Source organism: Lactuca sativa, chromosome 5 (assembly GCF_002870075.4).
Source record: "Lactuca sativa cultivar Salinas chromosome 5, Lsat_Salinas_v11, whole genome shotgun sequence".
Lineage (NCBI taxonomy): Eukaryota > Viridiplantae > Streptophyta > Magnoliopsida > Asterales > Asteraceae > Lactuca > Lactuca sativa.
In genome coordinates this window covers 260,084,731-260,112,279 of record NC_056627.2, presented here as the reverse complement: position 1 = coordinate 260,112,279, position 27,549 = coordinate 260,084,731, and the positions used below count along the sequence as shown (strand labels likewise).

At 35.4% G+C, this 27,549-nt stretch overlaps 1 protein-coding gene across 1 annotated transcript; it reads right to left on the bottom strand.

Annotated features, from left to right (window-relative positions):
- Positions 1–23,817: 23,817 nt before the first annotated feature.
- LOC111877186 (uncharacterized) lies at positions 23,818–26,272 on the bottom strand. Its single transcript, XM_023873714.3, has 3 exons — positions 25,554–26,272; positions 24,870–25,217; positions 23,818–24,809 (listed from the first exon to the last, which is right to left on the bottom strand). The coding sequence occupies exons 1-3, from the start codon at positions 25,992–25,994 to the stop codon at positions 24,198–24,200; spliced, it is 1,401 nt and encodes a 466-aa protein (XP_023729482.1). The 5' UTR covers positions 25,995–26,272; the 3' UTR covers positions 23,818–24,197.
- Between the last annotated feature and the right edge of the window lie 1,277 nt (positions 26,273–27,549).

Here is a 27,549-nt window from a genome sequence, read left to right as displayed (position 1 = left end):
TGAAGGAGGGAATCTTATGACACTTAGATTTTAATGGTGTATGTGTTCTTATCCATGTGAATTTGTCAAAACCAAGGTTTACGACAAATTCAAACTCATATGGACCGAACTTTCTTAATCTTGATTTCTTGCCTTATGGTAGCACAGCTGCCCACCATGTCTTCCAAGTAGTTAAGCAGCTCACCTTTTCCTATCAATGTACTTTTCATTAATCAAGGTTCCTGCCTTTTATGCGTTCAAATGAGAACTCATAGAACTCACATGCATAATTAACTTAATTGGAATGCTATAGAAAAAAAAAATAGTGTCAACACGGTAGGTTGTAAACCTCAACTTGTGTGCTAGTGATGATCGATAAGGTTTATTTTGATTTGTTCTTGAAACCTTTCAAGACCATTAAGACTCCCACTGACTCCTTGACATATAAGATTCTCTTATCAATAAACGTTTCTTGACAAACAAATATTCAAGAGTTAGTGCAGTTTTTATCAAAACACTTCATAGATAGGTCTTAGTTGGTCTTTGTCATATCCAAGACATCACAACTTTCCTCATTTGATGAATGTTATAAACCTTCTTAACACTTATCACTCAATGTCACAATATTAACTCTAAGACTTGTTTTGGAACGAAGTAAGATTGACTTCTTGATTTAACCATTTCTTCAATTCTTGATTCCTCTTCTTAGACATACAATTGTACTAAGACTCACTTAGAGGATCAGTTGAGATATGGTTCTTAATCATTAAGACTTATCATAAAGCGTAAAAGGTACTCTCCCTTCTTCTTAGAAAGGAGAAACTTTTATCTTTCTGCCTACTTTATTCTTCTTATTCGTTCTGCTATTGATTTAAACCTTTTCAATCAATTCAGAATTACACTTAATCTTATAAGTATAATCATATTTACTAAACCTTTAGTAAGTCATGACGAATATCTTTGTGGACTTTGATCGACACACAACTTTGTGTACTCGATCTCTTAGGTAAATAGGACTTTAAAAGAGTTAGTCAATGGATTTTATCTAAAGCAGAGCCATACGTTTTGACTCTCCCATCTCTTAGATCTCTTAGGTAAATAGGGCAGCTTCGTTTCCAATGCCCCTTCTCTTGGCAATAAAAGCAAATTGACTCTTTTGGAACATGACATGGAACTACTTCAGACATTGCCTTTCTCTTATGATCAAACTTTTCGATCATAGCATGTCTTTCGTTGTCATTGTCTATATCCATAGAGGTCTTGAAGGCAGATTCACCAATCAACTTTGCTTTTCTATTGCGCCAAACCATTGCTGATTCAGCAGCAATAAGCATATAGGTGAGATCTATAAGGGTACCTCGCAATTCATCATATAGTACTCTCTTACGAACTCACTATACGAGTTAGGAAGTGACTAAAGAACCCAATCAACAGCCATCTCCTCACAGACAACGGATCCCAACATTCTTAACCTATCAATGTATGACTTCATCTCTAGGACGTGTGCACACACCGACTTTCCCTCTTCATGTTTACTTGCCAAAAGGACTTGAGTGAGCTTGAACTTTTCAAGCCTTTAATCTTGTGGGTTAGGGAGAATAATTGGAGGAGGTGGAGGAAGTGAAGCATGATTTCTTGTTCCTCGATCGAATCGTGGAATATCATTTTCATGTGGAAAGCTTGTTCCACGGGATTTAGGAAGACCATAGTTGTCGTACTTTGACATCTACAAAACGGGAGAAAACAAATTCAAGTTATTTGATTGATTGAGTCCTTAGTAAATCACCCAAATGAGATAATAAGGCTAGGACCCAACACAATACGCTACAACCTAGAAAAGGGATGCCGTAATCTAGTTGCAGAATATTTGAAGGTAAGTGAATGACGATTCACTAATTTCCACCACTAAAAACGAAAAAGAAATTTAAGTTTTAAATTTATGAAAACTCCTAGATCCTTTGAGATTCATTGAACATTTCAATGGCATGTTTAAATCTCGATATGCCCCTCTAGTTTGTGACTGGGATGCCGAGGATCACAAAGCGGGTGTGAATAACCATGCAAACTTACATGGTGCCCTCACATGTTACAGTCACCTATTCGATGTGCCGGTAAACCACACACGCTCCACCGAACTATGACAAACATTGAGTCACCCTTTGCTTCCTTTGCTTAGAACCATTTAGTGTGCCGGTAAACCACACACGCTCCACTAACGTCTTCGCAAGGGCACAGAGTGTAATTTCATGGAATTGCATCAATTCACTTTTGCCTAAGTAACTAAGATTGGGAATTTGTAAAACATTTAGTTACTTTTGTACTTCATTATACTTATAATGGAAGGTTTTGTCCTTTCCTACCTGTTCGGCTAACGACCCTCCACTAGTCAAGAGTGCGGTGGGTAAGAGTGGACACCCATTTAATCGTCATTTTATAGGCAATCTCCTTAGACACCCCTTATAGACCAGCTTCATGAATGAGGCCTACTAACGGTAAGACTGACTTTTACTCATACATATATATAATGTTAGACTTTTAATGTTATATATAGTATAGGGTGTATTTTACACTTTTAAAATACTAGGTTGTAAAATTTAACAATTATACTTTTAATTCAATTAAATTGTAAACCAAAACTTTTATGGATTTATTAAACCTCTTTTAATTATACACCTTAATTAATTAATAAAACCATAAGGGTGTGATATGAACTTTTCAAAACACCACTAGGGTTTTAGAATTTAACATTCCTAGATTAAACTTTTAATCAAAATTTAAATTCCAAAACTTGAGGACAAGTTTTGAAACATTTCAAAAACTTAGGGTTTAGAATTTAAATATACATTAAAATTAAACCTTTAATCAAAATTTAAATTCCAAAACTTGAGGGCAAGTTTTGAAACATTTCAAAACATAAGGGTTTCAACTATTTAAATTTCAAAACTAAACTTTTGAGTTTAAATTTAAACTATAAAACCTAAAGGGGAAAATTGAAACTTTTCATAACACAAGGATCAAATAACAAATAATATAAATTAAACAATTAATTTCATCATTATCTATATTTGACCTAATGTCAATTTCTTGCAAAATAAGTTACCCAATTAATACAAATAATTCAATCTTTATCATATAAGGAAGTTATTATCTAATCAATTGGTAATTATCTTGAGTTTTGGCAAGGATATTCTTTAAGAAACAATAAAATTCGTATTTTATAGGTTTAAAACGAATATGGTAATTATCCTTAAGCAAAACAGCAACAAAATCCGAAATTTCCTCTATCTGACGCTCCGACTCGCCGAGTCACACTCTGGAACTCGCCGAGTAGGGCTGACTCGCCGAGTCCAAGTAGTGACTCGTCGAGTCAGGTCGAACAGTAAGCCAGAATACAATTTTCAGCAACATAATGCATCAATACAATAGAAACCAATCTAGGCTCTGATACCACTGATGGGTTTTGTTCATAAGAACATCCTATGTGCTCATACAAACCCTAATGCTTGGATCTAGGTTTCTATATTGTACATGCAATTTATCCAAGACTATAAACCCTAAATCTAGCATATGATAATCAATACAACATATAATTAGGGTTTAGATCATACCTTGATCGTTATGTAGCAATAACAATCTCAAATCCTCCTTGTAATGACTTTAGAAAGCTTAGAGTCACAAATGTCACTCCTCTAATGGTTCACAAACACCAAGAGCAAGAGGATGAATAGGAGAAGAGAAGGTGCCTCTCAAGAACGTGTGGAAACCCTAGATAATTAGTTCACCATGTTTTTGGAGCATAAGGGTTCTATATATAGTGAGGCTATTAGGGTTATCTAACAAGGAAACCCTAATTTGGATGCTTAAGCCCTAAGCAACCCATGGACTCCTTTCCTTAAAGGCCTTGGACGATTTCCAATGGGTTTCCCCATAGAATTCGTCCAACCTTATAATATAAGGCAATCCATAGCCCAATTGCAATTATCTTATAATTACAATTCCAGTCCCTTAAGTTAATTAATCTCTTTTAGTCACAAACTTAATTCTTATTAATTCTTGACTAATATTAATTAAACAATATGATTTCTCCTTTAATATATTATTCCCCTAATATATTAATAAATCATATTTAATCCTTTCTCTCCATAATTCATCCTATCAAGTTGCTTTGGTGTAGGCAACCCAAAAGGACCATGCACCATCGGGTCAAGTACATACCAAAATAGTTATGGACTTAGACACTAATCCAACAAGATGTTCTTTGAGAAATTAATTTTGCAACAATTTCACAATTACTAAGATGATCATAAAACATGATACTAAAGCACTCTCTTTTCTTTTCAGATTGGATAATCTTTTATCTTTCTGCCTAATAGATTCTTCCATTTGTTCTTATATTCATGAACTTTTCAAAAGTATTAGAATTATGTTTAATCTTATAAAAAAATCATATTTATTGAAGCGTTAGTAAATTATGACAAATAGAGTTATCGTCCTATGTGGTGATTTGAATAGTCCATATCAACATGTACTATATCCATTATTCCTTCACTTACCATCCCATAATCATGTAACCACTAAATTAATCAGAATTTTACAATGAACCAGATTCTCATATATGATATATTATACAATTCGAATTGTACGACACCAAGTATTTGTCCAGTTGGTGATGAGACTTCTTTTTCACTTGGTCAATTATAACAATACCACAAGAGATATCATAAGAATCAAATCCATAATTAACATTGCTATTATTAGAAACATAACTAAAACTTTCATTAATGTCATTTCAATGAAAAAAGATAAGGCAACTAAGTAAACCAAAACTTTGTATTATTAAGATAAATGAAAAATTAGAACTTATCCTTACAATGCATAAAATGAAAAACTATATTAAACATCTTCGAAGAGTAATAGCAATCTATTAACTTATCGTAATACCCTAGAAGTAGCTCTAAATTCTGACCATCAAACCATGCAACCAAAGTCCATCTGTCATGATCAAATTTAGTTCATTTTGCTTAAGCTTCCTTCTTTCTTTTAGATCATGCAATACCATCAAAATGTGATGATCACATAATGTATTAAGAGTCTAAGAATAGGAACTTTTGGAACTAGATAATGGATCTACATGAAGTAGAGTAACACAACTTGACTTTACCATCTTTAAGATCTTTCTGGTATCGTGGGAAACTTTGCTTCCAATGTCCCTTCATTTGGCAGTAGAAACAAATGGACTCAATCGGGTCAACATGTGGAATGATCTCAGAACGAGCCTTTCTCTCTACCATACGATCAAATGGTTTGATCTTGGTTGACCCCTTTCCATTGGGAAGAGAAATACGTTCTAGATCACTAATGTTACCATTGTAAATGTCCATGAAATTCTTGGAATTAGACCATATAAGCATTTCTACTTTAGTTGTGTTCTTAAGCATATATGCTTCATCAACCATCAACATATAGGTCAGATCAATTAGGGTCACATTGAGATTCCTCATATGAAAGTTCTTAACGAACTGACCATATAACTAGGGAGTGAAAGAAGAACCAAATCAATGGCTCTCTCCTTGGGGAATATAATACCCATCTTTTCCAACTTTTCAATGTACGACTTTATTTTCAGAATGTGCACACTCTCATAATTTTCGTCTTCATGTTTACATGCCAATAGGGCTTGAGTAGCTTCATATCTTTTAATTCGAGGAAAATGCAACATTGGGGGAATCACAGGAGGAGGTGGAAGAATTGAAGAGAGACGATGTCCAGTTTCACTATTTCCTAAGAAAGGGAAGACATTTTCACGTTGACCTGAAAGTGGAAGACCATCACCACAAGGTCGAGGAAAAACATTTCTAAAAGAACGAGGAAGACCATTTCTATCTTCAAAAGACGTTTTAAAATTGGGAGAAGAGAGAATTCAAGTTACTTGATTTTAATCCTTAATTATTAACCCAAAATTTAATTTAAGGCTAGGATCCATATTTTCGATTCAAACTTTGAAAAGGAACGTGGTAATCAAATTGTGAATCTATTTTACGTAGGTAAGGCATCTTACAAATTTCAATCACATGGAACTCATAGATCTTTGAGATTCATTAAATATTATCAATGTCAAGTTTAATCTCGATTATGCTCTTACCAATTCTAACTGGGATGTCAAAGATCACATTTAAGATGTAATAACCATGCAAACCTGCTCAAACACCCCCAATCTATTTATAATCTCTTATTGATGTGTCGGTTAACCACACACACTCCATCAACAATTATAAACACAAGTGGTTTCATCAATTCACTTTTATAGTCCCAAATTAGTGTGCCGGTTAACCACACACGCTCCACTAATGACTCATAAAGAAATGATGTATGTTTTCATGGATTAACATAAAATTTCACATTTTTCTAAAGTAACTAGAGTGAGATTTTAAAGAAAATTCTGGTACTTTATGTCATTATACTTATAATGAGATTATGTCCTATCGAACTTGTTCAACTAACAACCCTCCGCCACATAGGAGAGTCGTGGGTGAAAAAGACACCCATTCAACGGTCGTTCTATAGACCGTTTTATTATACCCTATTTATAGCATGGTTTCGTAAATGAGGCCGACTATTTATTCGAATGGCTTTTTATACATATAGTAATTAATCTTATTATATATGAGTTCATGATCAGGCTGAGAGAAAATAGGCATAATAGCATAGCCTGAATACTCGAATTATCAACATTGGAATTGTTAGCAGCCAATGATGAATATATATATATATATATATATATATATATATATATATATATATATATATATATATATATATATATAATGGTGTATTTTAAAACATATCAAGCTACTTTGTTTAAGATTAATTATTTCAATTAATTGATTATTTAACTAAACATTTATGCATTTAAAATTAACTGTTTAAATCAATTAATAAATTAATCAGTTAAACAATTTATGGATTTATAATGATCTTTTATTTAGTCTTATAATTAAATTAATCATTTAGATCCATATGGATAATATTAATTGAATTCATAATTAATCATTATCTTCTATAAAGATATCTCATAATACTTAGGGATTTTATTTACTTATCCAAAGCATGAAAAATCAAATTCTAACTAATTTCTTAGCATATAATTACCAAATAAAAATCATATAAATCAAATTAGGCAATAAATCCTGAAATTCTGGATTTGTCTTGAGTTCACGTCGTGACATATACATTGTCATTTCATGAACTCAGTCTGACAAAAGACAAAAAAAATGTTCGATTCAACTAATGTGCTTTCAATGTTAGACACACCAATTAGCTCGGCTACCACTAATGGGTTTATTAGGTTACAACAATATACACAATACGGAAAAACACTTAACAATTAAGAAGGACACATGAAACCTAAAAGGATCTATGTCTTCACATTAAGGAAACATACTTTCAATAACAAAACTATGATGAACCGTAGTATATTTTGAAAATCATAAAGTTGAGTTACATACCATAAACTTGTTATAGCAAACAAGTTTACTTGATTCCTTTATTTGTTGAGTTTGGAAAGCTAGCACCAAAATTATGATGCCTCTAATGGCTCACACCTAACCCTAGAACTAAAAAAACACTTGAGGAGAGAGGAGGATAGTGTAAATTTTTGTCTATATGCTCCTTGGAACGAGTGGTCACGAAGTTTAATGCCTAAGGGGTCCTATTTATAGTTTATTTAACTTAGGGACAAATCAAGATTTGAATAATTAAATAATGGACTTAATCTCAATTGAAATATTTTCCTTATTATCATCCAGGAGGCTTTTGGAAACCCTATAAGAGCTCCCAAAATAGTCCACCCCTAGGATGGTTCTAGAATTTCTTCTTTTAAACTATTGTACAATTTACAATTCACCCTTTGCACCTTTAATTAATTCCAATTAATCCCAAATTTATTTCAGAATAATTTTGATTAATAATTAATTAATTCTAATTGATTTCTTATTAATTTATTGACCATATAAATTTACAAATCAATTATTTAACAATTGATCTCAATTAATATATTAATTACATACTAAATTAACAAATCAATTATTTATTCCAATTAGCATATTAATCATATAATACATTAACAAATCATTTCCTCACAATTTCGAATTAGTTTATTAATCATATAATAATCTAATCAATCATTTACTCTCTATAAGTGTTACTCTAATCAAGTTCTATTTATGTGGGCAATCTAAAAAGGACTTTGCTTCTAATTAAAAGAATATACCAATTTATTTATTGTCTTAGACACCTTAATCCAATACCATCTTCCAAAGGAGATGACACTAGACCCTCAACATCTTCTACTTCGGTCACACAAACTGTCCGGTGAATAAAATTCGTCACACAAGCTTCAACCCTAAAAACAATCTGAATTTGCTACCCTCCATCCTTGAGTCTGGAAAACTTTGGGACAACCTAAAACCTTGAGATCTTTCCTCCTGATAAATCAGTTCTCCCCCACTTGGAATGAACTAGAATTTGATGAATTCATAACCATTCAAAATTCCGGGCCAAACCATACAATAAGAATAAAATCATCCACAAATAATCATTCAATGTAGAACTAGAGTCGTTAAATAATTATCATTCAAAAAATCATCAAGGATTTCAATTGAAACAATGAAAACATAAATGGAAAAGTACTAACGACATCAGCGAATGTTGCACCCGACCCAACTGTAGAATTGATGACTCTAACCACACCCTTTGGGACCCCAACTATCCCATGACATCCATCCAATAACTGTCAAGCTAAAGGTGTTGGATCCAAAACCATCTCATATGATCTTAGCGGACAATCAGCCTTAACATGGCATGATTGAATGCAAAAGAAACAATTTCATTGACTCCCTGTGACTATAGTCTCGGTTGTAGTGACCCTCCTGATTGCATCTGAAACGCCCAAAAACTGGTGTAACATAAATAGCTCAGTGTGCCGAACCACACCTACAATATAATCCGCGAGTCCCTTGATATCCTGACTGATTGTCAATCACCATGTTTTTCTTGACGGTTGATATTGATGCATGAACTTGGTCGTGTTTCTATTTCCATTGTTGGGTCTCAAACTCCAACGCTTTGTCCTTGGATGCCTCCACTCAATTGGAAAGGGTCTCACAACTGGAAATGCGTACGAACTCATGGATCTCCGACCTTAACATATCATGATAGTGAGTCATCCTCATCTCCTTTGTCACTGCATATTGTGGGCAAAGCAACGCTCTCTGAACTTGGCGATGATCTCAACCACCGTCTCTTTGTTCTGCTTAAGCGTAAAAATACTTTTGTGTCAACGGTTGAACCTCAATCGTTGGTACAAAATCTCTTTTGAACATGGTAACAAAATCCTCCCAGGTCATAGACTCGACCATACATGGTTTGATGCCCTGAACAACCTCGTGCTACCAATCCTTCTCTCTATCATGCAGTAGACATGTTGCGAACCTGGCCTTGGCCTCTACCGGAAAAAAGCTGGCGAGGAAGGCACTCTCCACATCGATGATCCAACAAATACTAATGATAGAATCCCTCTTCCTCATGAACCATGGATCACCACAAGCATCAAACTACTTGAAGGTAACCTCATGGGCCCATGGCAAACTGGCCTCCAAATCAGTCCGTAGAACCCTAAACCGTTCGTTCATCACTCAAATCAACTGATCCCTAGATGAGTTGACCACAACAGGAAAATCATCCATCATGAAACTCGAAACCTCTACAATGATGATGTCATGTAGATCTTTCTCACTCTGACCCGAATCTCCATCACGAAAAGTCACCATCCTGAATCTAAAAGATAATGGAAGCACATCAAATCAATGAACATTGTTAACCTACACTATGCTTAGCCACTTACCAGTTCCTTGGTATTCTTGTAACACTTCCTTGACCATAGCATGGATCTTGTGTTTTCAGTAGTACGAGCCCAATACTACATTCCATAACTACCCATACTCGTTCCAAGACTCCTAAGTCACTTCGCATCACTACACTAAACTCATGGAATGCATGCATATGTCTAGCTATATGCATAATACTACACTTCCTATACTTTTCTAGGATTCTTCCTTAAAACCACAACCAGTTAAAGAACATGTAATAAGTATGGATAAAAAAATTCTAAGGATATCAGATTCTAATCATTTACAGCGATTAAAGCATTTAATTAGTAATTCAATAATATCATTCAATGATTCCACAACACATACTATAATCAACACATATAAGGCCTACGAGGCATCTATAGAATCAAGAAATTCTAGAATGAAACTCTTGAAAACGAAAATCAATAATAAAAATGATTTCAGTTTTGCTGTGACTTTCCTAATTAGGCAATCAGTTTAGATCTGGTTATTCAGAATACATTCTACCTAAGCTGGTACTAAGAAAAACTAATAAGCTCTAGTATAATCTTTTTTACCTAGTTAAATTAACCAAAACAAGCTCTTTAGTTAACTCTAACTTTTTACTGTGTTATTAAACAAACTCTTAATTAAGATCAGAAAAGTTGCATTAAGATCTGTGTAAAATTCCTAGAAAAAAAAAAACAATACTTCTCACAAGCTTGGAAGCATAAAGATATGATTTTTCAGTTTATATCAGAGTTAAATCCCAACACGGAACCAATCTTATACTACTTACTTATTACCAGTTGACAAGAACAATTACTAATTTTATTAACATATTAACTTGAATGATAAAACCCTAGCTAGGTGATTAGACTAACAAAAATTAAAAATCAAACATTCATTAAGCTCAAAACTAAAAATTCTAGATAGAAACACAAAAAGAAAATCAGATCTGATAAGTGATCACATGAAAAGTACTTGTCTATGTAGAACTAAAAACTATGCTTTAGACAGAAATGGCTAAAGACAAAACTAAACAAATAAAAAGATAAACTAACTAATTAATCTTTCTAACTAAATGTAGAAGGTGATCTTCAGCTTTCAGATCTTCGGAAATTGTCGAAATCGGAGAGAAATTGCCTCAGAAATCGTCTTTTTCGTCGTCTGGAGCTTCAGGAATCGTCCAACCTTCAATTAGATCAGAGAGGCATCCTATATATACAAGCCAGAGTCTTCGGGATCAAGAAACCCAAAAATTCAATAGAATTTTTTGATTTCTGGTCGAATTTTTTATTTTTCTGATTTTCGGACTTTCTGATTTGCTAAGTGTTTATTCGATCGAATTTTTGCATTTTCTCCTTTTTTTCACAAACACAAAAGTCGTTCTAAATTTTGTCTAGTTTCCGGAAAATTTTGAATCTCGTCAATTGGAGTTACGAGTCAAGAGATATGGTCAAAATTTTGACAGGGGGTCAAAGTTGTCAGCAACATCCTTTAGGCTTTAAAATGTAGCAATCTATCTTCGTATGATCAATTCGATTGAATATTTCTTGACCAAAACATCTTCCAAGCATTCTTCAACATCCTTAATTAGTTCCAAGCTCCAATTAACTACAATGCTCCATCAAACGCATCCAAAGTTGCTCCCAAAGTACTGCTCCACTCGAATTATCTGAAAATGACATAAAAACATGAGCAGTATGGGAATTCTAATGAATGACATGAGTTGAACATAATTTAAACTAATGACATGCAAAACATGAGCAGTATGGGAATTCCGGCTGACTGTACGCATTGTATCCTTCTTTTATGATTTGAAGTTAGATCAAGAAACCATGTTATTGATCTCAAGCTAACAATCAAACAAGAACATGACAAAAGACCAAGCTCATGTTTTTGATCCAGCTATTTAATTTCTTTTGATTAAAACATTCTCTTTCAAAAAGTCCTCTATTTGAGTATAGACAAGCCGTAAAGTGCGCCCAAAACCTTCAAGCTAAGGCTCTAATATTAATTTGTAACTTCCCAAAAATTACAACATAGATTTTTCAATTAAAATAGATTAACCAACTAAAACCCTCTACTTAGAATCGTTAATTAACATTTGTTTTTTTGAAACCCATAAGATTAACATAGTTGATTTTCAAACCAATGAAAACCAATGTCTTCGATGCGAGTGTACAGTCTCGCCGAGATCTTCACACCAACAACCTGCAAAACATCTAATCCGCATATGTAGTTGTATAACTTAGTGAGTCTGCTCATGTATGTTGCGGGTAATCTCAGACGAAAAGAACTCCCATATCTGATCATCCAACTGTCCGGCTCCAGAACCTGAACCAGAACCCTCACCAGCACCAGAACCATTAACATGTCTTCCTCGAAGGGTCACCACACTAAAAATAAACCATACAAACCATCCGAACACGCATAAATATATATATATATATATATATATATATATATATATATATATATATATATATATATAGAGAGAGAGAGAGAGGAGTCTCATAGTCTACAATATTCCTGGTATCATCGTAGCTCTTCTTGACTCAAGTACGTATCACTACTTCCAGTAGTACAAGCCCATACTACCTTCCACATCTATCCATAGTTTCCTCAAGGATTGCTTTGAATCCTCCAACTCACTCCTTATCTATACATACAATCCTCAACAATACAAGGCTCTCAGCATTAAATTTCTTCTTAGGTTTTCCTAGGGCAACCACCACACTACTCCCCATCATCAGATGTAGAAGGAAATCCACCTAATATCCTCTAACTAGCTCATGAATACTATTACATATCGCCGACACCAGATAATTCTTCGAATGAATGGTCTCACACTACAAGGGTTGGACTCAAACAAGAGTTCTGCAATAGAGTTAAAACCTAACATTCTAAAATTATTTAGTCTAAGCAATATGTAACTTAGTATATTAACTTACTAGTTATCTAAAGTTAATGGAAAATCCTAAAAGCACAAAGCAAGTAGCATTCGAGCATCGAGTAATTAGAACAAGCATAACCTAACAGGCCATCCTATCACCGACTGATCAGTACTAGCATGCAAGTCTACAAGCTCATACAATAGGCATATATAGGCATCTCTCCTAGCATTCTGTCCTGAAAATCCTGAGCAGATCCTTATCCCTAACTAGCATGCGATTCACAGATTCACAAATCAAAGCATATCATAAAACATGTATGGGTATTTTGGGAAAAAATACTTGAGCTCGGTCGATTGCATGCACCACGCCCTTTTTCTTTTATTTGAAAACCATTTTATAAAACATTTCTTTTTGGAAAATCTACCAAACCCTCATCTTGAGTTCAGACACACCCGAGAGTATGCCCGAATCCCTCAAACTAAGGCTCGGATACCAAGTTGAAACGTCCCAAAAATTAAGACCAAAATTTTTTGGTTTTTTATTAATAAAACCATTATCCATAACAATATCATAAAACCATAGTGAAATCAGAGTATATAAAATAACATCCAAGTACAATCAGAGTCATATAAAATGTGGAACAATGTAGTGTGTGCACTGCAATCAACCCAGGCTCTTCCCCTTCGGACCAGAAGTACCTGAAAAATAAACTGAAAATCGTAAGCACAAAGCTTATTGAGTTCCCCAAAATACCACATACCATACATATCAAACATATAATGGGCTCCGCCCATCATCAGGCTCCACTCGACATCGAGCCCCGCTTGGAACATATCTATCAGGTATCAGGCCCCGCCTGGCATCGAGCCCCGACCGGTATACATACAAACACATAAACACATGCAAAAAAACATAAAGATAAATAACATACAATATAAACATCATGCCTCGCCCGGTAAACATATAAACACATATCATACATGCAAGAGGCACGCAGACAACTAGCATCCTAATCATAATAAATTATGGGTCAGCATTGGTATCTTCGATCCACTAAATACATTGAGGAAGCTCACCTCAAGTTGTTGAATCTCTCAAATAAAATCTCGGTCTGCTGATCCAGAAAATCCTCACGCACTAACACCATCAAATAATATCCAATTAATAGTTGGACCTCGACCCACAATCAAGCATCTAAATTACTTGTGCAACATCCAAGGTAAAAGACCATTTTACTCTTTTCTTTGTTGGTCAAAAACAAAGTGCCAACCCTTTTGCTCAAAAGGCCTTAATTCCAAATTGGCATCCCAAGGCCCAATATGGCCCAACTTCCTAATTGGTCCCAAAATCATCACGGGCCTAATTCCAAGAAATCACATAGTCTATCCATGGCCCAAAGTCAGAAGCCTAATGGCCTAACAAGGCCCAAACCGTAAAAGCCTAAAATATGGCCCAAACCCATGAAGTCAACCCAAAAGTCAAACAGCTAAGTACGATGGGCGTACTCAGGTTTATGCTTAGTGTACTCCTTCTGCGGCCAGTACGCACAGCGTACAAGGTGGGTACGCCCCGCATACTCCGCAGACAACTAATTCAACCGATTAATCACTTAATCAGTTAAGCCATCATGTTAAACTCTTAGATTTGGTCCTAAATGGTGACTTAACACGTAAAGTTTGCAACTTTATTCCCATGTATGTCTGAAAAAAGACCAAAAACTCAAAGAGAACCATAACAAGGAACCTAAAACATGCATGGACCAAAATATCACATAAAGGTTTCATTTATATGAACAATGGACCTCAAATGTGCTAAGATCTAACATTCATGGCTTCTCGAGTAGACCATAATCTCAGATATGGCTTAAAATACCCAAAAATGCACAAATAACACCCTAAGTTGGATCTAGCATAAAGAACCATCAAGATGAGAGCTTTTTACCTCAAATGACTTGCTAAGATGAAGATGACTCTGGATCTACAAGCTCAAGCCACTCCCAAGTAACCTCCAAGTGTTCTTCTTCTTCTACTTCACCAAAAACACCACCAAAACTCACTTTCAAGCTCAAATATCATAAATGACAACTAGGGTTTCGATCTCAGGGTATAGAGTGATGGAGGTTGTTCAATAGAAGGTCCAAGAGTGTCTTAAGTTGTTTAAAGAGGGCACAAACCCTAAAAATTAGGGTTTGTCTCTGCATTACGTATGCCATGCGTACTCCCATGTACGCCACGCATACGTGGATGAACCCGTGATCCATCGATGAGCTAGTATGCTAGGCGTACTCATAGAGTACGCCCCGCGTACTAGCTGGGGACTTAAATGATAGAAATTTTTGCATTAAGGGTTAAAAAGGAAACATACCAAATCTCAAATGTTACAGTGTCATGGACCTTCCTTGTCCACATCGTGGTTTCTAGCAAATTGCTCTTTTCTTCATTAAGAGCTTAAGCCTTACAGATCAAAGCCCAAAACTTCATATTTGATCCTTTTCATTGACTTAATGGGCAAAATTTCCAACTTTACCCATTAATACATCACCATAAAGCAAGATATATAACCCTAGGTCCATTAAGCCATCAATATAACAAAAACTTGTGCATGTTTTAAAGGGAACCATGAGCTAACACTTTTTCCATTAGATTAAGCCAATAAATGGTCACCAAGCAAGTCTAAGGTTCTACATTTGCTCAAAACTCCAAGAACAACCTTTCAAAGGATTAAGAAGGACCTCAAATCATGAAATGAGAAACAAGAATGATAAAGGTGGAAGCTTTATACCTTCCAAAGTTCCACAAGATGCAAGAGATGCAAAATCTAAAGTGTATACAACCTTTCAACCGAAAAGCACACCACCTTCCTCTCCCAAGACGTCTTTCAAGGCTAAAGCTTCAAAATCATCACACAAACATCAAGAACACTTAATTGGGGGCTAGGGTATCGAGTTAGTAGGGTGGAGGTTGAAGAGGATAACCGAAGTGTTAAGGTCTTTAAATATGCGAGCAACCCAAAAAATCTTGGCTTGGGATGCAACAACCACCACGTGGCCAGATACCTGTCAAGTCGTGGCATCCGGTTTTTCTCCAAAAAATAGCTAAAAAGAAAATTAAGAGAGTGGTCAGTAAGTGCATGTTGTATCCTAGCCAAACTATCTTTAAAATCTAACTTTGTAACCTTTTCAAGTCTCCCAAACCAAAATTTTGATTCTCCCTATTTCTTTGTGACATCCCCATTTTCATGGTCAGAAAAGACTTTTTTATATTTATAATTATGGAATTTGTCCCATAAAGGTATTTCCGAAGAAATGTTTCTCATTGATTATTAAAACTTGGGATGTCATAAGTGATACAAGAAAATAGGCATAAACATAGTCATTACATGCCTTACAATTTCACATGATACTAATGACCTATATCTCCTTGAATCTCTCATTATGTCATTATCCATGTACCTTCGTACCGCTACATGTGATACAAAGAAACTGAGTGGGTCAAGCTTGGTAGCCTAGTGAGCACATAGGGTTTCCAATCCTCAATATTATTGTTATATTGTTTTTAGTATGTATGTATGTATGTGTGTGTGTATATATATATATATATATCACATCAAATAGATTAATCCCAATTATCCATTCATGTTATTCTCACTCTATGATCCTAAAATGATAATCTCAAGGGACATATCCTAAGGGATCTTTGTAAGAACGAGTAGACAACACTACATCGGGAATTCCTTAGTAATACATGTCAGTAAGGCTACCATGAGGGGGATAGAGTACTCGAATGAACACACAATCCATACTCCCGGATAGTGTAATTCATTAACACCTACAAATTGTGAGTCTGCTAGTGTTCCATTGAACCGTCTAGAAGATTATGTGGTTGTTATCAATACTCTACTAGAAGATTGCTCTCAATTGGGCATGGTCTCTCACCATTATATTATCTATGGTATGGTCTCTCATATCATATTATCTCTAGTATGATCTCTCACCACTATTTTATCTCTGGTATGGTCTCTTATTATTATATTATCTCTGGTATGGTCTCTCACCACTATTTTATCTCTGGCATGGTCTCTTACTATTATCTCATCTTTTTCTCTATGTACCCTCTTTACTCGATACCATATAAGTATAATAAAATGCCTATATACTCCATTGCAAGTAGAAATCATTATCTTATTTCGCACAGATATCAGGAACACATAAAATAGGCACATAGGGCATCTAAGCAAATTAAATACTTTATATCTATGTGTAAGCTGAAAATAACTATGTGCTCATTTGTTAAAAGTGGATGAATGATGAATTTCGCGGCACTTCGCGTAGCACCTTGACTTTTCCTTTTATATGACCTAGGTTTAATTATCACTAGGTCTTAGTCTAATATTCCTCGTGACTAATGATGGTCTAGATTTCTCACTAATCCTAATGTCTACATCAAGATCTATCAAGTAAGGAACAACCAGGTAGGATCATATTGGATGTAAGGTCTGTTTGGTATACATAGTATATTGTTTGGAAATCTCACTTTAAACACCTCGCTAAATCCAACCTATACATCACTTCCATAAGTAGAGCAATCATTATAATGACTTGGAATCACTGATAAATCTTATTTATAGGTTCATAATAACGACTATGAACATAAATATAAGTTGCACTTGAAATAAAATAATTGTAGCTTAACTTATAGAGATTTTAGTGAAAATCGCGAAATTATGCAAACATAACTCTGGCCTTGGAGCTTCTATTCTTCGGCTTTCTGATGCCGCATGGCCTCGCTAAAGTGGTCGGAAAACTAGAGAGTAAAGGGACTAAAGGTATGGAAGTATTCCAGAGGATTTGAGTGGAAATGGTGTAAAGAGAATGCTGAAAAACGAAGATATATATATATATATATATATATATATATATATATATATATATATATATATAGGAGAATTTTTTAGGGTGCGTTGCGTTCTTGGTCGGTGCGCGTCACGCACTTGGTCGGGGTGGGTGACGTGGCTCCAACATTATAGTCTTTTTATGTGTCATAAGGGATTAAATGTGCCAATTTAAACTATGGATGAAACGCGTAATTTTAAAGACATGAATGATTGTCCGAGTTAATTTTTAAAAATAAGAACTAAACATGCTTTTTAGCATATACACGAGGGACAATTGGTGTAATTTACTCTATATTTTGAGAAGTTATTAAGATAATTGTGTTCTGTGGAGAGAGAGAGAGAGAGAGAGAGAGAGAGAGAGAGAGATGGAGGGATAGAGAGAGAGAGAGAGGTCACAAAAAACTAATGGTTATAAATAAGGGTTAATATCACAAAAGTCCTATGTTTTTGGCACTAAATTGGAAAAAGCCCTGAATTTAATTTTTCATTTACTGTGACCACGACATTTTCTTTGAGTTATCGTTTGAGGGCAAAGAGCCAGTCACCAGCAGGTAACCTGTACCATCCGATCACCACTAAGCTATTCCGTAGCCATCACCTTTCACGAACCATCACTGCTAAAGGGTTTTTCATGCATTCGAGAAGGTTTTGACGCTGAGAAGAATTTCACAGTCCCCAATTTCGCAACTTGAAGCTTCGAAATCGTTGGTGAAGTAAGGTTGGAGTAGAAAGGTACGTGTATGGAAACAAGAAATTGATGATTATGAGGGTGGTTATCTTCGTCTATGGAGTTCCAAGTTTGAACTAACAATTTGTGTTTTTGTTTTTTTTATGAAACAGATGGCTTCTACTTCTGGAACTAAGAAGCCTAAAGGGCCTAAGCTCCCTGAGAAGACATATCTTCTAGACTCTAACTCCGATGAAGATGCATTTGACTTTAGATTCTTGGATTTTCTGAAGAAACTTTCAAAGCCCCCTCAAGACTATGTGATGATCAGTTTCCTAACTTATTGTGTGATGAAAACGTATTAAGGAGGAGTATTGATGGAATGGTAGATGATGGAGACATTCATGGTGTCCAACAAAAAGAGCATGCCCACTTAGATGAGGACAATGAAGATGTTGGTGTGGAGTATAGGGTGCATGATCCCAATGTTGACTGGAAAGAGATGAGGCCCCGATTAGGAGACTATTATGAATCCCCTACTCAACTCAGGTTTGCTTTAACTAACTATGCAGTCCATAGAGGGTACCGGCTTTATTTTGAAAAAAGTGATAGAGTGAGGGTTATAGCTAAGTGTGATAGTGGAACCAGGGACAGCAATGATAATAACAAAATGCAGTGTCCATTTAGGGTTGCAGCTGGATGGAAGTACAATGAAAGAACATTCCAGATAAAATTTTGTAATGAAATGCATTTGTGTGCTAGGAATTATCATTTTGGTTCTTTAGTTACTAGCAGTTAGTTAGCCAAACACTACCTGAAAGATGTAATCATGAAGCCCAAGATGACATTGCTAGAGATGCAAGCAGATGTGCTACAAAGGTTTTCAGTGAGTGTATCTCTTGGGCAATGCCAAAGAGCAAGGGCTACTGCAATTGGGGATGATAGAAGGGAAGTTAGAAGACCACTATGCCAAGGTTTGGGACTATGCAGCTGCAATTAGGTTAAGTAATCCGGGTACAACTTGCTTGGTGGGGGTACAAAGTAATCTGGGGTTTACCTATTTCAAAACGTTTTATGTTGGCTTCAAGGCGTTCAGAGATGGATGGAGCAGAGGATGTAGAAGGGTAATAGGACTAGATGGTAGTTTCTTGAAGGGGCAGATTAAGGGGGAGATTTTAACTGCTATTAGGAGGGATGCAGACAACCATGTCTACCCAATAGCATGGGCAGTTGTGAATGTTGAGAATAAGGACAACTGGACCTAGTTCATTGATAATTTGGTTGCTGATTTGGATCTTGGTGCTGGCAATGGATTGGTTGTTATCTCAAACCAACACAAGGTACCACAACATACACTAGTATACAATATATATTTGTATGTTACAGTCATTAATATTTACATGTGTTGTGTTGTGTTTGTTTGTTAATTTTAGGGACTTTTACAGGCTGTGCTAGACCTACTCCCTAATGTTGAGCACAGACAATGTGCTAGACACATCTTTGCAAACTCTAGAAAGAAATTCAGAGGATTAGAGCTAAAGAGTTTGTTTTGGGAAGCTGCTATAAGTACATTGGAAGGGGACTTTCTTGCTACAATGGAGAAGATAAACCTGAAACTTGGTGCAGAGCCTTCTTTTCTCATGGGTATGCTTGTGAAGCAGTAGAGAATGGGGTTGCAGAATGCTTCAATGCCATGATCAAAAAAATAAGGAAGAAGCCTATAATCACAATGCTTGAGGAAATAACAATTCTCCTTATGAAAAGGTTTTTTCATCAAGGTCAAGAGGCCACCAAATGGAGGGGTAATTATGGGCCTAACATACAACTGAAGCTTAATGAATTTGGGAAAGATATGAGGTAATATAAGTTTTTATTGGCATGTATCCAAAAATATTAAGTATGTATTTATATATTTATATGTGTACTTTGTTTGTTTTGTGTGTAGGTTGTGGACAGTGGTGCCAAGTGGTGGTGATGTGTTTGAGACTAGGTATGGCTACAATGGATACAAGGTTGATTTAGCCAATCACACTTGCACCTGCAACTTGTGGATGTTGTCGGGCATACCATGGGTGCATAGTCAAGCTGCAATCAACTATGTCCACAAAGATCCAAGTGAATTCATTTCTTCTTGGTTCCACAAGGACAAATATGTTGCAACCTACAGTCAGAACATACAACCTGTTGGTGGAAGCAACTTGTGGCCAATGACTGAGTTTATTAAACCATTACCACCCCTAGTTAGAAGGATGCCTGGAAGACCCAAAGTAAATAGAGTGAAGCATGCATCTGAATCAGAAGATTCCAAATACCCCTCTCAAAGGTTAAAGGTTACTAGGACTGTGAGGTGTGGAAAGTGCCAACAACTTGGGTATAATAAGATTTCATGCACAAATGATGAGGTACCTAAGACACCTATCCCAAAAAGGAAGATTAGAAGACCTAGGAAAGATGGGGGAGGCCAACCTATCTTTGATCAATTCCCTCCAGTTGAGCCTGCTATACCAAGAAGTGATGCTGCTCCTCCCACAGTTTCAGAATGTGGTGATCAAGTTAGTGGGCCTGATGTACTAAGAAGTGATGTTACTCCTCCCCAAGTTTCAGAATCTGGTAATCAAGTAGGTGGTCCTAATATTAGTCATCTAAAAAGGACTAAGATGATGGCAAGGAGAGGAGGGAAAACTAAAGTGTCTGGATCAAGGAACAAAACACCAAAGAAAACACCTAATGGTAAGAAACATAAGAGTAATGCAAAGGAGGATGTGTCCCTAGCCTGTGATGAGGATTTTGTTGATCTTTTTACCCATGTACCTAATGGTAAGCAAGGTATGAGTCAAGCAACAGAGGATGTTCAGGAACAAGAACATGATGACAATGAGGTGAAGGTGAGTGAAAGACTTACTTTACAGGAGTTGCTAATGTCTGGATATACATATGCTGAAGCAGTGGCTGCTATGAAAGAGGTATGTTCTGGTAATCATTATTTTTGCCTTTCATATTGTAGATTTACTAACTACCCCTCCATATTGTAGGTTTATGGAGAGGTTGGGGAACAACGAATTGAAGAAAAACAGGCTGAGGAAGGAGTTGAAGATAGAGAGGTTGAAGAAGAAGTTGAAGGCATACAGGTTGAGGAAGAAGAAGTTGAAGGCATAGTGGTTGAGGAAGAAGGAGTTGAAGAGAGAGAGGTTGGAGCAAGAGTCCTACCCTCCAGAAGAAGTTATGGTGCTTACAATTTCCATTGGGAGAAAAAGAGGAAACCCTCTGAAAGAATTAGGAAGTTGAAGCTCAGGAAAATGGTTGAAGATGTTGATGGTGGTGGTTCCTCCAAAACCCCTTGGGTTTTAGAGTAAGGAGTTGTATTTAAGGATCCAATGGGTAGAATGGGCATTAGTAAATATGTTGCCCTTTTTGTAAACATCTACTTTTTGTGTTTAAGGGTTCAATGGTAGGATGGGCATTAGTAAATAGGTTGCCCTTTTTGTAAACATCTACTCACTTGTCTTTTGGTAACAAGCTTCCAATTCATATCCATAATCTTTGGTAGAATTGGAAGTTTGGTTCTAATTAGGTTAAATGGTATGATAGTGGTTTTTGGGAAGCATTGTAAAGTACATTCCCATTTTTGGGCTGTTAACTGACATTGATATTTGGTATGATTGTTAAGTTATCAATATATATATATATATGCCTTGATCACTATAATTGTTGTTACCTTCCATATTTTGGTTAGCTTGGTAAGTAGGTTTATACATATGTATGTGTTAAAGGACTTAATACATTGTTATCATTAAGACATAATAAGTTGTTGTCATTGTCATCTCTTACAAAACCAAAAAATTGTCATACATAACACATGCATCTACATACTGCCTAACTTGACCAAAATACCCTTTACACCTAAACTACTACTACTATTCCACCTGAACCTAACTAATGCCCACAACTTCACAGTGCTTTAACCATAACATTGTGAACCATAAACCCCATCACTATCACCACCACCAAAAGCATGACCATCATAAGTAGCTCCACCTTCAATAGGTTTAAAATATCCAGTTGAACTTCTTTGTTGTTCTTGGCCTCCTCCGAAAGCTTCAAAACCTCCATTGCAAATGCTTTATTGTTTTTAGCCTCCTCCAAATCCATATGGAACTTCCACATAGTTTCCTTGTAGTAAGTGTTTGGCAGGGGTGGATCAAGCCATAAAAAAAAGCCGCATTTTTTTTGGAGTCCTGCACAACAATCACTTGTTCATAATGGTTCAACAAGACCACAAAAAATTACTTAATATTACCTGATAGTTTGGGCACCCCCTGAATTTCCTCCATGGATTATCGACAGTTTTGGAGATCGAGAATGTCGCAGGTTCATCACAATCGCATCTCAAATCTTCAGACCAACGATTCCTTAAAGCCCACTCTTTGTAACCTTGTGTGTGCGTGTCGGAGGAGCTTACCATCTTTTTGGTTTGAAGTTGGAGAGAAGAATCGACCCACAACTACCTGCAACGTTCGATTAAGGGAGCAACCTGCTGAAACCGGTGAAACTGGCTCTTTGCCCTCAAATGATAAGTCAATGAAAATACTGTGGTCATAGTAAATGAAAATTTAAATTCAGAGTTTTTTCCAATTTAGTGCCAAAAACATGGGACTTTTGTGATATTAACCCTAGAAATAGAGAAAATAGTATTTTAACATTTTAGCAAAATTAATAATTGTGTTTTTTAACATTTTAGCAAAATTAATAGTATAATTTGCAACAAATATACTTCAATGATGTTTTGTTAAACAAAATACAAACTTTGTTACCTTTTCCTTAAATTGATTTTCCTTTTTTTTTTTGGTGGTTAACACATAATTTATGTTCATGAGTAATATTGTTGCACACAAAAAAAGTAAAAAACACAATACTGTCTGTGTTTGAAGAGGTGGTTATCAGTAAGCACATGGGCATGGGCCATGAGGCTATGCATTTGAGCCTAAGCTCACATGGTCATGAGGGTTTTTTTTACTTTTATAACCATTTATTATTATTATTATTATTATTATTATTATTATTATTATTATTATTATTATTATTATTACTTTTTGGTCTCTTCAGCCTTAACTTTTAACACTCTGTAAAACACCATTTTTTACCATTATTATATCACATCATATGATACACAAATTGTTAAAAAGCATAGAGTACAAGATCCCAGTGGCAATAAAACCAACATCTACAGCTGTATAGATTGATATAAAAGAAAAAGAAGAAGAAGAATGGACCACTTTACCCCCGTGGCCATGTCCTAATCATATTTTCTCAAACACGCTTTGCTTCAAACGATGCAATTCCACCTCTCCATTGCATATATCATAGTGGATGTGATGCTGATGCATACATTTGTCAAAAAGCCAAACCATAAAGTTTTCTTCTATCCATATCACCATAAGCATGCAACTTTTATTAAAGTAAAAAAGAATCTTCAAAAGGGTACATATAGATATAGATAAATAAATATATATATATATATATATATATTCTTTTCATTCCAAACTTATAGAATAAAACCCATTCGGTAACATTTTGGTTACAATAGGTCACTAAAAACCTCAACTTATAAAAAAAAAAAGATCAGAAAACCCCCTTTTTGATCTTTTAACAAACAAAGATAATAATAATAATAATACTAGGAACAAACATAAACCCCAAGTGTATGGAAGGTGAACTAAAAATAAACCTCCATTTCAAAGAAAAAAAAACCGAGCTCCAGCCCCGGGCCCAGGTTGTGAAATTACTTAAATGCCCCTCTACCCCTACTCTCTAACTTCTAAGATGTTAGTCAATCAGGAACTACTGTTGACCCTATATATCCATATCGCGCACCTAAACAAGGGCAGCAACCTTTGCCCGATGACCCGAAACCACAAGGGCAGAATTGGAATTGGAATTGGAATTGGAATTGGAATTGAGATTTCCTCTTTCGTCCTCGTGGAGTTGGGATGTTTCACAAATGGAAGTGGATTTTAAATCGGCGGGAGGGATAAAACAGTCAATTGACAAGCCAGGGACATTGAAGGCAACCTCTTCAATAGACCATGCTTCTTCCATTCTGGTTTTAGTATGACTCATCGCCATTTCACCAAATCTGAAAAGGGTAACGACTGAATGACCCGAATGGGCAATCATTATGCCTTCAACAGACCTATAATCCTCCATACTTGAATTAATTGTTGTTTCCCAATACACTGCGTCACCTCCATTCGTTTGAATTCGAGTCAAATGTGAATCCTCCATGTGAACAATGAGTCCTGTTTTCTGACTAAAATACCCAAAAAGTACATGACGTATGATCTCAGCCGGACCTTCGCTCCTCGATTTCAGTGTCTGCGGATCAGCAGTGAGTTTTAGGATAAAGCAATCTTCCCCGTTCATCTTCTTCTCCCCTACGCATTTCGCATTGGAAAACATACTCGCAGTTGTTCTTGGATCAAGCCCCTGTAACAAATATGTTTAAATTTCTTCACATAAATGGTGAAATCAAATCATGGTTTTTACCTGAAGAGCGCGACGGAGGGGTCTGACGGGGCCTTTGGCGGTGTGGGCGCCGAGCCATGGCGTGTGGCGCCAAACGAGATTTCCGTTGCAACCGGCGTGAACCTTGCTGCCGCCGACGGCGAGCTCGACGTACCACATATCGGGATTCATCTGCCATAGAACAAATCCGCCGGTGTCTGCGGCTCTGGCGCCGTGTTTGTTCTTCATTACTCTTGATGCGGTTTCGAACTCTGACGCTACCATCTTCACTTTCCCCATGGCGTAAGCGTTTTTTATGGAGTTTTGAAGCTTTTGACCACCGGAAGCGGCTGTGTACTGTTGTAATATGTATTGAGCAGATGAAGTTTCCTGAATCAAAATAAACACATCAAATCGAGTCAGTGATTTAATAATACAAGTAACATCCATCAACGTCACTAGTTTCAAGTCGAATCTGTGAAGTAAAAACTCGTGAACTGGGTTATATATACTGGAAACGAAGAGCAAACGATTATAGTTAAATCTATGAATAATGATTTCAGAAATTATTAATCAAATTACTCGAAATAGGCTATAATCCAAACCCAAATATCAAATTTCTCAAAACAGAAAAGAAATGTAGATTGTAGTCAGGAAACATTCGAGGGGACTCTACAGTCTACTCTTTGAAATCAATGATGGATGACATTGAAGAGACAGACTTACAATAGGTGTGTCCTTAATGCTAAGGTGAGGGAGAGGGTCATTGGTGCTAACGTGCACTGGGGCTAAAGGTGCGCCCATTACGCCAAGCAAAAGCCTCAAATCAGACCTATGTTTGTAAGCCATGGTAGCTGTCATGGACGGAGTTCTAGAAAGCTGACCCTTCATCCAGTGTCCAATAACCGACCCGACCCGTTTCGACTCCCCAAGCTCCGATCCTTCTTGATCAGGCCCTTCATACAGCGGCGCGAGCGTCTCTCCGGTGAGGCTCCCGGACCGCCCAATCAATGGTTCCCCGTTTGTCAACTGTTTCGGCCGTCGGCGAAGAAGTGCAGACATCGGAGAGCCACTTCTCGCCGGACTCTTCGACCGCGACCTCACCGGAGACAAACCACGTATGACTTCGTCTCTTAAAGCGGAGAAAAACCCTTGTTTCCTCTCCATCTCTTTGTCAAAAACAACAGAGAAAAGAAAAAAGTTACTGAAACAGTCTAGAAAACTATCTAATCAAGCAAGGGGAGCCATGTTAATGGGATTTGTCGAATACAGAGATGAAAATGGTGTGAAAAACAGCAAATTTGTTGGGGTTTCGAAAGAGAAAGAGAAGATTTTAGTTTAGTGAGTGGGGTATGAAATATGATGATTATGCTCCCTACGTTGTGTGTGTACTGCGTACTGTGTGAAGGGTGTGAAATGAGCCGACGCGCACTTAAAGTCTGTGAAGACACACGGAACGCTGAGGGTAATTTATGAGCGTTACACCAAAAGTCAAATATGGAATTTCGATCATTTTATTTATTGTATTATAAATTATCCTGTAATATTTTTTTTCTTGAAGTGGATGATGATATATAGTTTTGATTGTTTCTGATTCGGTTCATTGTAAGGCACATGTGAAATGAATGATACTATCATTTTCCTACGTAATAATAATATAAACTATAATATTTTATGTAAAATGATATATCGAAAAAGGATAGAAAAAAATAAAGGTATCATTAAAAAAAAACCTATAAAGAAAATTCACATGACAAATGTTTTCCATTAAGGTTATAATTATTATGTTTTTGTTTTTATTTTCTTTATAATCTTATAATTTATATTTATATTTTGTTAAAATATATATTATTAAAAAAGTTTATGTACTTTTATTTGTTATATTTTAACATTTATTCAAATAATGTTTTCTATATTTTTAACAATTTGTTCGAATTGATTTTTCTAATACTTTTATATTTTTGTTTGATTATATTTTTTTAATGGCGTTTTAATGTTTTATTTGTTAATATTTGTAAAAATTTCATGACCATTATAATCATACTTTGTAACGATTATTATTTTTTATTTCAAAGATTTAACTATATAATATTGAGTTATATAATTGTTATTTTTATAAAAAAAAATTATAAATAGGTATGCTATATGATTAAAGGATCATGCTGCATATATTAAAAACTAGGCTAATGCCCGCGCGTTGCGCAAAAACACTTAGATAGTTGAAGTTTTTACAAATATATGTTTTTTTTAAATATAATAAAAACTATGTTCTAAAATTTGATATAATAATTTATATACTAAATTGATATAAAATATTGATTATTTTGAATTATATGATAATATATACATCTATTATAACTTTATAATCTCAATCGTTTGAATGACTTCTACCCGCGAGTTACACATGTATAAAATTAAATATAATATATGATTTAATGTTATTTATAGTTGTTGTGAATGGGAGTTTCAAATGAATATGGTGAAATGAAAAATGCTTCCTTTATAAGTATATAATAATGATAATGATATAAATCTATATTATATTTTTGAACAGTTGATGCTTCTATATTTATATATTTATTAATAGAGTTTTCTTCTTTTTTTGTCTAATGTCAAATAAGTATAATTATAATTTACGACTAGTTTTTATTTGTTAATAACTAAAAAATATAGCACACCCACAAAGTTTCAAAAGAAAGTAATAAATGAAAAACACAATAAT